Below are 16,955 nucleotides of genomic sequence, written 5' to 3'. Positions count from 1 at the left end.
GTCCCCTCTCTCTGCCAGCCCTGCTCGTACACCGTCATTACAAACTGCAACAGTCCCTGTATTGTCTTTGTAGCAGCTGCTCCAACTCCATTCAAACGCCACATCAGACCAAAGCCATGTATTGTGTTAGATGGTCTAGATCTGTGTTGACATACAATTCGGTTCATGTGACATAAATTGAATACATGGCAATCCAGCAAAGTGGTATGTCCTTGTTTGAAAGTATCCTTCTGGCAATTGCTTGATTGTTTTTGACGTGAAGGCATTCACAGAGAATTTCTGTGAACCACCTCAATTCTGTAACCTAGCTCAGGGAAACCTGATCAGACTGGTTTGGACTTACCTGTATGTCCCAGGAAACTTATCCAAGGCTGCTGCTAAATATTTCAGCAGGGTTTAGCTCAAAAGCAGCTGATAGGTTGTAGAGCGTACTGTAGGTTTTGAGAGTTTTGGCTAAGGTTTCAACCTGTAGAATTCTGTGTCGCTAAACTAATTTGCAAAGTAAAGTTGAGAGGTACAGCATCTTTCTAGCTGACCAATGTGTTATTGCGGTAAGTGATTATGTATGGATCAGTTTAAGTGCATAGATGTTTCTTAAAAAAGTTTTCAGTAGGCAGCTTTCAGAGAAATGGAAAGCAATAGGATCTGTTCAGTCTCTTGACTCTATAAAATGAATGCATCAGTCAAATATTATTAGAGAAGTTTACAGTGACACAACGTCTCACAAGTTGTTTCTGTTCTGGGTCGAGTTACCTTGTAGCAACATAAATTTGTGTACAAGGGATAACTAGACACAGTGCTCATACAACTAAATTCTCACTACCTGGATAGCTGCAGGTATTTCTGATGAACCTCATGACCCCACTTCCCTGTCAAGCCGAACAGAATGATGCTTCAGCCATCATTAATGAAATGCTACCAAAAGGCTTTGTCTGTGTACGCACTTTGTGCTCTGCTTTTGAAGAATGAATTTCTGGCTTAGTGCAGCTTAACTTGTATTCACTTCAACAAGTGAAAAAACTGGTGGCAGGATGTTGGTGTATGTGTGTACATGCAAACTAATAAAAAGTGTGTTGAAGATGCACATCTGTCCTAAAGCAGCCAATAGTTTATCCTGGTCCCAAACTGAAGATTTTATAATGGTCTCACCAAAGTAGATCCTATCCAAGACACTCAGCATTTTGATGATAGTTTTGTTCAAGCTACAGCAGGAAATCTGAATTTGTTAAAACAGATTTATTATCGGCCATCTCGGGAGGAGTTTAAACACACCGTTATTAAACACACTTAAAACACCAAAACTCAGATTACAGCGATGCTGTGGACTTCAATTATTTGGGGTCTAAGAAATATAAAGTTTCAATTAGATTAAATATTATTATTATTGATATATTATTAAATGTTTTCCCAACTGCTTAAATTCTTAATAACCGTTTTCATTACCACCCCGAGCACCAAATGGGCTCTAACATTGTCACGGACTGAAACGTTTAGTGGAGGACACATTATTGCAAAGAATCTACTAAACCTACCGCAGGCCGCCATGGCTCAGGATTGTAGAACATGTGGTACATGTGTACATGTTGTGTAGGGATCGGAAGGTTCTGGTTTGATTTCAAAGTGTTGTTGACTAAGACACTGAATCCCTAACTGTGCCTTTGCATGGCAAGTGAATGAATTGGTGAATGTGAGGTGTGTGTGTGTGTGTGTGTATATATATATACAAAGCGCTTTGGATCTTAGGGTAAAAGAAGCACTATATACTGTAGGTGTGTGTGTGTTTATTTATATGCAAACCTGCTGTGTCTGTGTGGAGACGTGACCCACTCTCTGTTCCCATCTTGAGATCATTCAGTCCCCTTTGCACCCCTTTGTACCCTTTACACCAGATATGCAGTACATCAATATACTAGGCCTCATTTAAACAGTAGCCGTGCAGGAAGGAGCAGCAGCAGCCCTTAGCGTGGGTGGGTGTTGTTGAATTTATTATGAATGTGGTGAGTGAGCATTTTTTGAACAGAGAAAGCAATGTGTTTGATTGATTCAAGCCATGTTGAAGTCATTGTAACAATCACTAAAACTGAGGAGCGCATGCATGTGGGGAGGACTGTATTTGTATATATTCTAGGCAGAGGTAAAGGCTCGGTTATACTACTGCGCTGGATTTACACTGTACCCCTAATGAAGATGTTGATGTGCAAAGGAGCAATAGCATCTGACTTTTTCTAGAAAAATAGAATAAATACCTTGGTGTAGAGATGGGGGGATGGTGTCAGGGCCGTGGAGAAAGGTTGTAAGGTCAAAGCTTGGGTGGGGTGGTTCAAGTCACAGAGAATATGTCAACGTATACAGACGCCTTATATTTGGATAACTGGATGTGAAACACATGGATATAATGAGTTTTCTTTTATTCACAGACATGAATGTTAACTAATGCACACTCAAACTCAAATGAACATACACAACCACTTTCTACTCTTGAGTGCTTTTGAAATCATGCCTACTTTCTATATTTTTGTGTTGAGAGGCTATTCTGGATGTAAAATGTAAGAAAAATAGTTTTTGCATGTACTCAAATGCTTTATCCCCCCAAGTCACAAGGGAGCAGACCCAGTGGCTAGTTTATGTTCACTGCTACATTCAAGAAATAACAGGTCTAGAACAGGTTAGACAGCCAATCATTTGCAAACGACAAAAGTAACACCAAAGATTCAAAACGATGAGTCCACTCACCAGTCAGGGAGTCGCAGCTGAATTTCAGGTTGAAGCAGCAACTGACTATTATCTGCTTCGTTGCTCCCAGAATAATGTCTCTGAATTTATTCTTAAATGATTCGAACCTGCAAATAGACACTGAATTTACATCCAAACCACTCCTGTGTCGAGTTTAAGTTTGTAGGTGAAGTTGATAGCCTTGTCGAAGATTGTGGCTGCTGGTTTGTTACTCTGTGAATAGGCGAGTAATCAGACTGAACTTAACAAAGGACATCATCACCACCATTGATGGTGATTCAGACGGTAGCCCTCCTCAGATAACAGGGACAGGCTCTTCGCTGCTACAAGGTCACAATGTAAGGTATACAGATAGCTTAATTTTTTGATGGCAATGATACTGTATCTACGACCTAATTGGCATACTCAAAGCAATTAGTTTGTTCAACTGCATCACCGAGCAGCTTTCTCTTTTTCTTGGCCAACTGTGAAATGAGCTGCTAACCTGCAAAATAGGAGAACTCTGCACACTTCTGTACCCTCTCCTGGAGGCACACAGTGACTGCATCCGTGAGACAGTCAGTGGTTCCGTAATGCTTGGGAAAGACTTTGCGTGTGCGCCCCTCTAGGCCCTCCCCTTCAACCACTCTCTTTCCCTCCTCCCTCAGCAGCTGTTTTCCTGTCTGCGCTGGGAACTGGAGCCAGGCTGTTTTCCCCATCCTTTCGTCACAAACAGGAACTCGCCGTTTTACCAAGATACACAAACACACACACTTTTTGTCTGTCTGCTTTGGCCCACACTCGCTCGGGTGCTGACAGGGTACTTGCTCTGTTTTGGACTACAGACTGAGAAGGAAGTCTCTTCCACTTGGCTGCTGTGATTGTGTGTTCACATTACTGTGCGATAGCTGCTTGAGTGTTCGGAGAAATGCTTTTATGGTAAGCTGTCTGTGTTCCTTCTCACCGGGTTGGTCTCCCTCTTGACCTTTTTATTTGTGCTTCTGCTACACTTATATTTTCTCTGGTTTTCCCCTCTTTGAGACTGTTGCTAGAATTATACCTTACTGACAGTTCCCAAAAGCTGTTTGGCTGTGTGCTAAAGCTTTCTTTGGGTGTATACCAGAAAAGTATCCAAACAGCTAAAGTCTATTATAGAGCGTTTCAACTGAAATTAAATATGTCATTCATGTCTTGTGAGATTTGAAAACTTTTTGGCTTCTTTATGAGCTGTTAGTCCTACTTGATATTTGAGCCGTGAGATTGGTCCTATGTTTCTAATGAGCAGTTAAGCAGTTGATCTCTATTTCGTCTCAGAACCCTCATGATTTAGCGTTTCAAGAAGGAGCTGTGTTTACTCGGTGTTCTGGCTGGCCACCCTGTCCTTCTCAGAATGGCCTGGACATTCAGTGTAGTGTTTCACTCAGAGTGGCTGACTGGAGGGAGAATGACACTTGATTAAAGTTTTTTGTTGTTGTTGTGTTGCTGCTATACCAGACCAGTTCAGTTCTGATTCATAACTATGCCATGAGTCTGAGTCATATTAAGTCATATTAGACTTGTGAGATCTACTTAACCACTTGTGTGTGTTTCAAGCAGTGTATGTAGACCGGGGCTGTTGGTATCAATTATTTAGTAGATATTTATACATGCAGAGAGATTTAAAGAGATTAAAACTATTAACTCCAATCCAGATAATTATGATATGGATATGACATTGCCATTGAATACAGACCAGTAAATTGTGCATTGTCACTTTAAGACGCGATGGCATGTCGTGACCTGGGTGATGCGTTACATTTAGATGAGTTGTTAGTCGTGTAGGATGTACCATGCACAAGAGCGGTCCCTCATCCACAAAAGGCATTAAAAAAACGAATGGACCAATGAGATTAAAGTTGCCAAACCAAAAAGAAGTTTGTGTCTCGCTTCAAGCAAGCCAGAAAACGTTGGTGGTTCTGCCCAGCTATGCTCCGTCACTGTGAAGTAGACTGTAGACTTTTAGCTTAGGCTTGGTTCCAGGTCAAATACTGTCTTTGTATGGAGTAATCCATTAATGTTTTTATAATCAAAGTTCTAGGTCGTTATAGTCGACTAACCGTGACACCCCTAATGTAGACTTTATCATCTTTATTCAATGCCAATGAGCTCAAATGTTTTATTGGTTTTGTTACCATTGTGCTCAGATTTGCAGTAAATAATAAAAGTATGAATAAGCACTAGGTCCTTCCTCGTGAAAGATGGGTCCATATCAATTGTCAGTGCTTTATTCATCAGCAGTGCATTCATGAATTTGATCTTTACTTGTGTGCAAGAACAAACTCACAACATTTCTGGGTTTCGATAAAAATGTTCCTTAAGCAAACAGTTTGTAGGTACACATGACATTTTGTTGTCCGGACCACTTGTAAACATCGAATTAAGCTATAATCCATTACATATTAGTGGCAGTATGTGTACGAGTATTCACTTTTGTTTCTGAATATTTAGAAAAGACCTTACAGATGTGAGCTTGATTCAGTTTGGAAGGAAGTTTGCCTCCTTTTTTCTGCTCTGTAATTAACTCTCGTCTCAAGAGCAATGCACTTTTGCATAAGGGTTATATTACTGCATCATGGGACTATGGCATAACAAGACAGTGATGTCATCAAGTGTCATCAAACTGTGAAATCAAAGTCTGAATGCTACTTGAAGTTGAAACTGCAGTTTCTCTCCGTATGAGTGCATCAGAATTGTAAACCACTTGATCAGATTTCTTGATTTGTGTGGCCTCGCGCTGTGTTTAGGTGAGGTTGGCATTGCTTACATTAAGCCTGGCAGTAGGTACATGTTTGATACGCCAACAGTGGCTGCCACACTGTTAGCAGCCTTCTGCATGTCGCTGCATTCCTTGCTTAAGTTTAGCCTGTAGATTCTGATCAGGTTGGATCTAAAATAGTTGCAGCTCACATGTTCACCCCATCTTACTTGTCCCTGAGCAGGAGAAATTAGAGTGCTTATATAACGCTTTGCTCCAAAAGGCTTTACAATGACCCCACATTCACCCATTCATACACTGAATTCAGGGGCAAACCATGCAAGGAGCCAATATGCACATCAGAAGCAATTAGGGTTCAGTGTTCTCACTCAATAACACTTTGACAGGCTCTCTAGAAGAAGCCCGGGATTGAACCAGGAACCCTGCAATCCCTAGACGACCACCAACCCAGACGGTGATTAAGTTTGATCAAATATGGCATCATATTCTTTATTTTTCCTGTGCTCTTTCCAGGTTTATCCATGATTCCTCTGCCAGTTAGTTTCCCTCTTCATCAGTTGGTAATGTTTCCCCTCATGTTGGCTCACTGACACTTCATCAGCCTTCACATCCATCTTTTGCTCTGCTTTCACTAGCTATTTATTTAAATGAGCTTCCATCTCATTTCCATTTTCTCTCCTCACCTATCTTCGCCAGGTTCTCCAATCAACTCTAAAGTGGCGGAGTGGGGCTAAATTGAGCTCTATAAACAACAGATGGTGTGTGTGTGTGTGTACATGCAGGACGTTTGCATATGTATACAAATACACACACACACAAACAGGTTTTGCCTTGCAGAAGAATTTTCACATTGGCTTTCACACTGGTTCAAGTTCTTCAAGAATACCACCAGAAACGGGAATGCCACCCGCTGTGGTGAGTCTAGCTCACCACAGCAACATCCAAGAGTGCTCTCACTGTTGGAGAGCACTCTTGGATGTTTTCAAGGACATGATGGTAGTGTCAGGAAAATAATTCCCTGAAAAATATGTTCCTTCTGGATGCAGATATTGCTGATCAACTGTGTGTATACACGGTGGTGTGTATCAAGCATCATCTCCTTGATATAACACGCCTTCTTTCCTTTGAGCATGAAGCCTGTGCCGGTTCTTGCTTTTTCCACACAGTCACCACCTTGTCTCTTGTTCTCCCACTTGGCAAATTGGAAATGGAAGACTGCTTGTTGTTTTTAATCTTGTTGTGGTTACCAGTTTGAATACACGGGCTGAAGATGTTGAAATAGCTCTGTGAACCTTGCGTGTATTTTTGTGGAATTGACCATAAATGTCAGTGCATGGCACATTGCTGCACAAAACAAATAAAGGAATAGGCTTGATTAACCGATGCTCTAAAGTACGTGTTTTGTCATATTTAAAACTTCAAAACTAATTGCTCCCTGTGAGCAGAGCAGAGTCCACAGTGTTCCTTTCTTCATCTCACTTTCCCTACCGATGACTCACTCTCACTCTCTGGCATGTCATCTTGGATTAATTATTTTGTTTCCCTTTTGGAGTTATTGCCTGGGATGTTGCTTGCACAGTTCATATTCATGTGTGACGCCCTGTGTACCACAGCTCTTGCTAGCTATTGTTTTCACTTTGTGTTCCTCCTGGCCTCTAAAGATGTCGGGGAAAAGATGAGGCAAAACACAAGAGGGCAGGGTAACGGCGATTAAGGCAAATGAGACATGGTTGCTCAACAAGCACCAGCTGAAGTGAAGGCACTGCTGGACTGGCTATCTGTAATCCTCGTTCATATGACAATGCTATTGTTATTATCCCTTATAAGATCAGATTTAAAGATCTTCTAGTGATTCCTAAGCTACTCTACATAGTCACATGAGGCCAGGCGTGGGATCACAAGGTCTAGCTAATGATGTCACCTGTAGTGATGATAATGTGCCCGATTCTCATGATTTTGTATTTATTGTTCTCAGTCTTTATGCTTTTGCTGTTTTTTGTCATTTGTTGCCTATCCTGTCTAGACTCAACATGGTCTGTGTTCGTGAAATTCAAACAAAACTTTTGAAAGTTAGCCTGCTGTTTGATCGGGTGGATTTTGTCATCTTTGTCAGATTGGCCTTGGTTGGATAAAACCATGGTGACCATGTCTGGAAAGAGTGTACTGCCATTGTCAGTGTCTAAAGCAATTTACCACTTTATTATTTGCCTCTTCATTACTCCAATATTGTTAAAATCTTGATGTTAAAACTTCAAGACAAACCTATCTTTTGTTGTCTGTCACATCTCATCACCCCCTCTTCATCCATTTTATACACGCATATGTGTGTGTGTCTGACTTGAACTTCCTCTGGTGGGTCAGTGCCATTTACTGTTCTCTTCTTTCCGTGAAAGAACCATACGGAGTCCTTTCCCAAGAAAGTGCAGGGGAGGCAGACAGCGGGGGTTGCATAAATGAGAGCAATGGAGGCAGTGCAACAACTAATGTCACTGTAGTACATTTGGGACAGCTTCTCTTTGACTTGTACATGTTCCCTCAATTTGTTTTTCTCTTCTGTGTGGGTTATGTCATAATATGCAGTTTGATTCTTCTTGAGAAGAAGAGGAAAATTTCTTTTCATCTCTGTAATAAAGGACAGGGCTGTTTTGGTGGTCTATGAAGCAGGCTACATTTGAGTTTCTGTGGATTTGGCAAATCTCGGCTCGTTTGCCGTTTTGTTTTCAATATAAATGCAGCCAGCACACATGTTTGGGTTGCCGTCATCCACTTTGTGGCCAGTTTTCACTTTCATTTTGACTTTCAATGCATCAGTGGCAAACACTTGTGCACACTGGATTAAACAGAAACGTCAATGTGCATTCACTTCTGCGTGGCTCTGTTGCTGACAACTGAAGAGGGGGAAAACAGTTTTCTTTTGTTTTTAGGCAAAGTAGAGGTAAAGAAGTTCATCGTCCCTTTCTTCACTTCCACCTCTTTGAAGCACTGGCTGTAAGCCAGCGCCGAGACTGCCTGGGGTTTGGTTAGATACTTTAATTCCACCACTTTCACTCTGCTGCTCCCACTCTCAGTATTTCACTGTGTGCAGTACATATTGAGTGTATGGTCCTTTATAAGTCTTTAGTTATTACGTTTAATTTCTTACATTAACATTTCACTGAATAAGTGCACAGTGTAAACCTTGTTGTTTGTATTAATGTTGAAACATCTGCTTTTATTATGTGATTATGTGACCTGATGCCATGGTATACCATCGGCCTCGGCAATAATTGCCTGGTCAGTAGTTGGGTTACTTAGATTGTCCCTGACCAATCAGTAGCTACTGTCTATTTAACTCAGACTATACATGCAAACGCATCTTTAAACAATATACGGAACCATTAGCCAGAGGAAGTCAAACACAGAAAATGACACAGATAAAGGCTAATTCACTGTAACTGCTGTATTTGCAGTATTCACTATTTATTGATTATGACACACTTACTCTCACTTTAGCAACTGAGGCTGTGCATTTCATGCAGACTGTATTGTGTTTTTCAGAAGCATCGTTCCGCCTGGCAGAAGAGAGGGTGTGTGTGTAACTACGAGGACCCCCTGTGTTGCCATTGTGCTCATGAGGTAACGTCAAGACCCGCCACCCCCTCATTACCACCCTTTGGGTTTCCCTTTCCCTCCCCTCTGTCCCTTCCCTCCTTGGACCCACCCAGCCATGGGCCAGAAGATCTCGGGCAGTATCAAGTCAGTAGATGTGCGCGGTGAGCCCTCTTACCGGCCTGTGCGTCGTGAATTGAGGGGCCCGGACTTCTGTCGGCCCCCCAGGCTAGACCTACTGCTGGACATGCCCTCAGCCAGCTCAGAAAACCAAGTTCGCCACGCCTGGAATCCTGATGACCGGTCCCTCAATGTCTTTGTTAAAGAGGACGACAAGATGACCTTCCACCGACACCCGGTAGCTCAGAGCACAGACTGCATTCGTGGCAATGTGGGGTACACCAGGGGACTGCATGTGTGGAGGATTCACTGGCCGGCTAGACAGAGAGGCACCCACGCTGTTGTGGGTGTGGCCACTGCTGAAGCACCTTTGCATTCAGTAGGGTACACTGCCCTGGTAGGGTCAGACTCTGAGTCATGGGGTTGGGACCTGGGTCGGAACAGACTTTACCATGACGGCAAGAACCGTCCGTCTTCCACCTCGGCGCCAACATATCCGTGTTTCCTGGAGGAGGACGAGTCATTTGTGCTCCCAGACTGTTTGACAGTGATACTTGACATGGATGAAGGCACATTGAGCTTCATGGTTGATGGACAGTATTTGGGAGTGGCCTTTAGGGGGCTGAAGGGCAAGAGGCTGTACCCCATTGTCAGCGCCGTGTGGGGGCACTGTGAAGTTTCTATCCGCTACATTAATGGACTTGATCGTAAGTACACACACACACACGCATGCATGCACATACAATTTGGTTGAAAACAAGTCAGACATTTATGTTTTTCAGGATTATATTTTAATTCTTTCTTTCTTCTTGAGGATGAAAATAATTAATGGTAAGTTGATGTGTGACAGGTTGAATCATGTGTTGAAATTAGTGTTTTCATATTTCTTTCCCCGTGTTTCACAGTTTTGTCTGTTACTAGCAGCAACACCTGCCATTTCCACCCACCACTGATTTGCTCAATATGACGATCTACAGTTAAAGGGTCTGGGATAGTTTTCTAAACGGACACGCTTGTGCTCTGCAGAATCACTTGCCAATAAATCACGTGACATGTCATTTTATTCGCACTCAGCAAATCCTCGGTATTGGCTCTCCTACACCCCCCCCCCCCTTTGCTCTGTGTAGGGAGGGAAAGCTTAACACAGATTTTCAACAAAATGAATCATGTTGCAAAGCTGTATCCATCTCTAGTTCAAAATTCATCAGGATAAATGCAATGCAATATGCCCTGTTTGTAAATATTGTCACTCACTCACTGGTCTCCCATTTTGGGCTGTGTGTACAGTCCCAGCAAGTTTACCATTTTGTGGCCTTCACCCTTAACCCCCTGTCCACGTGTAGCATTTTCACTTGTCATGCAAGATATGTTGATACATTCCTCTCAGTCTTCTGCATCAATACAAATGTAGTATATGATTGGTTAATACCTATTGCGATTTCATTAAGGCTACACGTTTACACACTGGATAACGATACATGGGTATTTGTTGAACACACTTATTGTAAGTCGCTTTGGATAAAAGCGTCTGCTAAATGACCGTAATGTAATGTAATGTAATGTATTTTGCGTAACTCTCTCCCCAACTATGTCGCAGTGCAGTGCTGCTCTTTGCAGAAACATTTCGAGGTGTTTGTTAATTAGGTTCTCAGTGCAGAGATGTTGGGGTTATGGGTAAAGCTGGGGACAAATGTATATTTAGAAGTCCTCAATAATGCTGTGCAGCAGTGCTGAGGACTTCTAAATATACATCATCCTGTACACTGTACAGGATGATGTATATTTTACATGAAACCCAGGCTTGCCTTCCTCAACCCACTGGTTTGTTGAGACACATGCAAAAGTTTGATGTCCCAGGTGTACCTCATTAGATTGTGCCCATCAAAAGTATTGTTTTCAAAGGGTTACATCATGCTTTGATCAATTCTTCAGCATATAATCAATCTCACTGCAGGAAATCCAGTAAAATGCCTTACAAATGCTGGAGTGCTACACAAACGGTTCCCTCTACAAAAGTGTCATTTCTTTTTCTCCTGGTGTGAGACTGACTTTATGGATCCTACTTATTTGTTGCTTTACAATCCCAAACTCTTATATTTAGTTTAGATTAATATAGTCCACAGCGAGTACTTGGAATAGTAGATGGAATAGATGCAGCAAACCGGATTGTAGAGACTTTGTTGATCCAGCTCTAGCAGCGAGGAGTCCCTGTCTAACTACATGACAAAGTGTGTTTGCAGAGACACAGAGACGGGGGTTTGCATCAGGTACCTGAGACTGATTAATTTTGACAGCAGTCTGCTAAAACCCAGACCTTCCCAAAACATCCCACACTGCTGCTCTCTGCAGACTCGCTGATATAATATCCTCCCTGTTGCGTTTAATGCGACTCTTTGCAGTTTCAGCGACTGCATCCAAATAAGTTTTTCGGTATCGGTATCCGGATTCTGTAGCAAATGGAGAAATGTACATTCTTCTTCTCACTGATCTTATGAAACCCTACGCTGAGGGTCTGCTGCTTTGTTTAGGTTGTGTGTCTTCATAGTCTTCATCACATGCTCAGTCACAGTTTTTGTGAGGAGTGTTTCTTTTACACCAGCTCCCAGATCATTGGAGGAGTGTCTCTCCCATCCTTTCTTTTTCCGCTAGAGAAGAGTTATCACTACTATTTCTGTCCCTTAGTTTGAATAATCCCCCCGTGCTCTTTCCTGTATTCTCTAGCCTACATTATACACAAAGACCCAAAGCAGGACTGGGGGTGTTCCAACCAGGCACGAACACAGTGTCCATGGCTGCGAGCCAGGTGTGTGTATTTATATGTATGTGTTGGCGGATAGGAGCCGACAGAGCAGGGATTCAGGATGATGTCCCAGTGTGCCTCTGAGCTTGGCGTCTGGTCTTTCATAGTGGGGAGTGTTCGTGTGTGTGTGTGTGTGTGTGTGTGCACGCAGTCTACATACACACAATGCAGAATGACCTATATTCATGCTCTATGAAAACAAGGCACTGTACAAAGTGTGTATTCATTCATTACTAGAACCAAAAGCATGTGTAGATTATGAGATGTCACTGCTTTGATGGAGGGGTCTAGTGTGGATTAATGTGTTCCTGACGTTAAATTCTGCTGACAAGCTAAGACACTGATGCAGGACACTAAGAACCTTCTGTCATGTTGGTTAGCTTAGTTGTTTTTACCACAACTCCAAACAGGAATTAAACTTGTGGAAAACATTGTGGAAGTTTACTAGATGACGGTGGTTTTGAAGATATTCAGAGTGCAGAGATTCGGAGTTCTGGAGTCTGTCGTGTAAAAAGCCTAAAGGCTCCTTCAGGCATCACTATTTAAGGCTTTCCTAGACGAACAAGAAGAAAGACAAGAAAAGTAAAGAAGTCCTCGGTCACCAGTCAGAACCCTGGTGGCTGGGTTGGCAGGTGTATTGTGTATTGTGCTCGCCACCAATGAAGGCCTGTGCTCAAATTCTCAGTGTCAGAAATTAGGACCAAAGTCTCGGTGTGTTTCCAAACTAAAAGGAATGTGAGAAATGTCTTGCTTTAGGAATTGCTGAAAAATTCATAGCAAACTACATGACAGAAGACTAAACGCTGGCATTTGATTTAAAAGTAGTTTGAATGCAGTGGCTCTCCTTCCTTTGGCTAATTGAACCCGGAGCATATGCATGTATTTAATACAAACATTTGAGTCTTTCTGTTTTTGCTAGATTGGTAAATGCTGCTAAATGATGAGGCAGAACTCCATCTACTTTATCCAATGTTTCCGATTGTTTCACTGCAGACACCATTGACTTTATATAATGTTACTGTTTGGATGGCCTCAATGCTAAAGCATTTATGCCTTCAGGCTGAAATCACATGGGACATCAGCAAATAATGGAACGAGTATTGCACTATAACGCATATTACCAGCTAATATGGAGAGCACCAGCATGTTGGACCCTTACTCCCAGAGCTAGCTTCCCAGAGGATTCATTTTCTGGGTTCTTGGTCTTTCACTTCTGTCCTTCAGTTGTTGCATTTTCCCCCTCTCTGCCTCTCCATAGGTGAGAAGAGATAAATATCCTTATGTGCACTTTTCTGATCCTTCCTGTGCTTCACTAAACGTTTCATTCCATCGTCTGTCAGTTCCACAGAGACTTGAAAGCCAATTCCTGTGTGTGTGTGTGTGTGTGTGTGTGTGTGTGTGTGTGTGTGTGTGTGTGTGTGTGTGTGTGTGTGTGTGTGTGTGTGTGTGTGTGTGTGTGTGTGTGTGTGTGTGTGTGTGTGTGTGTGTGTGTGTGTGTGTGTGTGTGTGTGTGTGTGTGTGTGTGTGTGTGTGTGTGTGTGTGTGATCTGACTTGCACTAATGTCTCTTAAGCACAAAACGATGGGGTTGCTGCATCCTGCTGTCCTCCTCCTATTCTTGGAAAGCCTTTTTTTCTCTCTCTCTTAAACAACAAACTATATGACACTGCTGTGGCCCTGACCAGGCTAATAGTAGCATGCTGAGCCAAACTCATTTACACCTCAACAATGCAGACCACAGAGGAAGAAGCATTTCACACACACATTATATACTTGCCCTTCCCTTTGCAAATGAACCCAATTTGACTCAGACTGTCTCCTTTCTACGGTCTCCTTCCTTTTCCATCCCATCCTACTCGTCTCTTATCCTTTCTTTCACTGTATGCAAAGCTAATTGTTATGGCAAGTTGCTGTGGAAACGGCTACACTGACTTCTTGGTGAATTTAGAGGAGATCGGTTGTTTGCCAGACAACTTCAGCATGAGTCTGTTGGCCGAGGGCTCGACCTGTGCAGAAGAGATTTACATCATTAATGGCCAATCGGTGTGATCCACTTTAATATTGAGTGATGTCATTTGTTCAAACTTTTATGTCTGGCTCACTGCCTGTTAATTGGAAACCTGATTGCATTTTGGGTTTACAGGATTATTTGGAAGGTGAACTGTTCCTCAGAATTGAGTCATTCTTACTCAGATTGTTCCACCTCCTGAATGCACACGAGTCATGGTGAACATGTCATCCCACCCAGCAGAGCCTGGCTGCTGCTATCAGTATAAACCCAGCAGGCACATTGATTGTCTCCTTTTATGCATCACCATGTCAGTTTATACTGAGAGCCTCCTGTCTGACGAGGCAAATCTCTTAGTTCCATGAAGCCTCTGTCCATTTAAACCCACCAAGTTCATCCTTGGTAAACCTTTCTGGACAAATGGCTTTGTTTTGTTGACTTTCTTGGTCCACATGGGGACTGGAACCGGCGACCCTCCGGTTCCAGGTGAGTCCCCTATGGACTGAGCTGCTGCCACCCAAAAAAATGTGAAACGCTTCACAAATTTGAGTGCCGCACTAGCTGTTTATCTATATACTGTAAGTATCCGTGATCCTTTTCCTGCTCTTCTTTATGAACGTGCCGCTACGATCCATTTCCTGTGCAGAGTGCGATGGCACAAGAAGATGCAGCAGTTATTGAGCTCACCTTGCACTCAACAACCTGGCAAAGTGAAGTAATGGGACGTCAGATATTGTCAGAGGAATGAATTCTGACTGGATCACTGAGCAATTCGATTCCATTCCTAGTAGATAAATCAATTTGGTTATCTGAGGTTCCAATTAAGGAGGAAGCGATGGTTTGCTGTCCTTGCGTCCTTCCTCTGGTCACCTCGATGTCCTGCTCCAGTTTCCTTTTTTATCTCTTGTATCATTCTAAGTCTGTCTATTCCAAAATGTATTCCGCTCATTTTTTCCCCAGTGTGACCTGTTGGTGAACTACATTTGGGGACTGACGGTGTGTCCACACCTTCAGGGCTCTATACATATTTATCTGAAACTAGGTCAGACAGTCCCAACACTTTATGCTAATGTATTTGATAAGTATGTTTAGAAATTGGTCTGTTACTCAGGCTTGTCTCATTTAATGAAGACGTATCGGAGGAAGTGTGGCTGGATTGTAATGGATAGTAAACTAAAACAGGACACCAACTAGATGAACCTTTATAGCCCTCATTTCTAAAATATATACACTGGCATAGCTAGGAGGAGGAGAGGGGGTTGACGTCATGGGTGCATATTGGCAATCTCACCTGAGTGAGGGCAGACTAACTGTCGCGCCGCTGTCCCAGAGTTTACCTTCTCTTCCTTTTAGCTAATTCGCAATGAAGTGTTGGGTACAATATGTATGTGTGTGTATGTCTGCTGGCCTCTGTGGTCCATCGGTTCACCAAGTACACTGTGGTCTTTAACCACCTTTTCCCAGTAATATAACCAAACTTCTTCTTATCTCTGTCTTTGGAAAAGCTCATCTGTGACCCTTAGAAAAAGAAGGGTTCCAGAGAGAACCGAGATGGACCGACACATTAAGATTGGATGAAGGCTTGAAGCTGAGATGATGAGAAACATAAGAGTTGTGCTCATGACCTTCTCTCTTTAACTGAAATCCTTCCAGTTAATTAGCATGGATTAATTATTTATCTTGTCTGCTCGCTCAGATTAAGTTCTGAAGTCATTCAGGGTTTTGTTTTGTGAATGATTGGAGCCAGGTTACTTCAAATAGGAACGAGAACCTTGTAGGTCCTGTTATGCTAATGTACTGATAGCATGTCAGATTTTTGAGTCCCAGTGGAGATATTGGGAAAATTCTCCAAAGGCCTGGTGATTTGAGTCATTAAAAATTACATTCTGAATAAAAGCTTAAAACACACGGGGCTTTCTTCTTTTGCAAACAAAAGAAAACGTATAAAAAAAACCAACAGCAAAGCATTATGACTTACCTGGGAGGTAGAATATTCTAAAAACTAATTCACAAAATCAAACAAAAGAATACAGTGGAAGGTTATAGCTCTACAGTAACTTGTATACAATCGATTAAATCATGAATAGCCATCTTAACAAAGCTTGTTGAGAAACAAATGGAGAAAAATTGACTTAAGAGTTTTGTGATGTTAAACTTGTTGTTTTGAGTAGTTTAGTCATTTTCAATAATCTGTATTTAATGTGAATCTGATGACTTACTCACTTTACCTGAATTTGCGACTATAAAGTCTTCCATGTAGTATCTTCCAGCAGATGAAATAGCTTAAAGTTGAGTTTTACAGCAGTGTAGATGAACCCGAGCGTACCGCTGCACTCTCCCTGCTGATGGTAAAATCACGATATGTGAGCAGCAGCCAAAGTGTTCTATTAAGCAATTTATCCAGCACGTATTATGTTTTGAGTAAGGAGTTAAGCTTCTATCAAAAGTTTGTGCCGGTTTTCCCCATAGTACTGTTTGTGCTATACCTGCACTATGAGCTAGACTTTCACTTTAGGATTTACTTCCTGACGTGTCTATTCTACAGGTTTGTCACATATTCATGATGGAAGTTGTAATATACACCGTGCCAGGCCAGCTCACTTGTGTTAAGGTACTGTAAGTGATATTTAAAACCTTGGCAAATCATCCGACCAAATCTGAATGAATGGATTGTGTTGTGCCAGTTGATTGACAGTTGACTTCCTGCTCACAGTCAATAATATCTGACGGGACTACTTGTTGCCTCAGGCAACCCTTACCATTAGAGCTTCTTCCAGCAGCAGCTGGATGGATTTCAGCAATTTTACAGCATCCTCATCACCTCATGGGAAACACACTAATGGCGAGTGCTACTGTGTCAGGCATCATAAAGAGTCATACATGTTTAACTGCTAGGGTTTCAGCTTGGTGGCTGAAAATTAGATACTTTAACATGCACAGCAAGGTCTGATATTAGTCTGAAGACCATTAGCC

The 16,955-nt window shown here is 42.2% G+C and overlaps 1 protein-coding gene across 5 annotated transcripts in view; it reads left to right on the top strand.

Annotated features, from left to right (window-relative positions):
• The window catches only part of LOC142995549 (SPRY domain-containing SOCS box protein 4-like), a 28,869-nt gene that overhangs the window by 8,217 nt on the left and 3,697 nt on the right, over window positions 1-16,955 (top strand). For 4 of the 5 annotated variants that reach the window (XM_076146652.1, XM_076146654.1, XM_076146634.1 and 1 more), the window contains one exon: window positions 9,005-9,882. In XM_076146652.1, the coding sequence (XP_076002767.1) occupies window positions 9,174-9,882 (709 nt within the window). In that variant the 5' untranslated portion in view covers window positions 9,005-9,173. Of the gene's footprint in view, window positions 1-3,527; window positions 3,652-9,004; window positions 9,883-16,955 lie in introns of those variants that run through there. The other variant, XM_076146663.1, reaches the window with a different exon arrangement.

The sequence above is a fragment of the Genypterus blacodes genome, unplaced genomic scaffold (assembly GCF_046128005.1).
Source record: "Genypterus blacodes isolate CSIRO-AG114 ecotype Tasmania unplaced genomic scaffold, CSIRO-AGI_Gbla_v1 ptg000003l_1, whole genome shotgun sequence".
Classification (NCBI taxonomy): domain Eukaryota; kingdom Metazoa; phylum Chordata; class Actinopteri; order Ophidiiformes; family Ophidiidae; genus Genypterus; species Genypterus blacodes.
The sequence above is the reverse complement of the archived record's forward strand: the minus strand, read 5'-3'. Positions and strand labels throughout refer to the sequence as shown.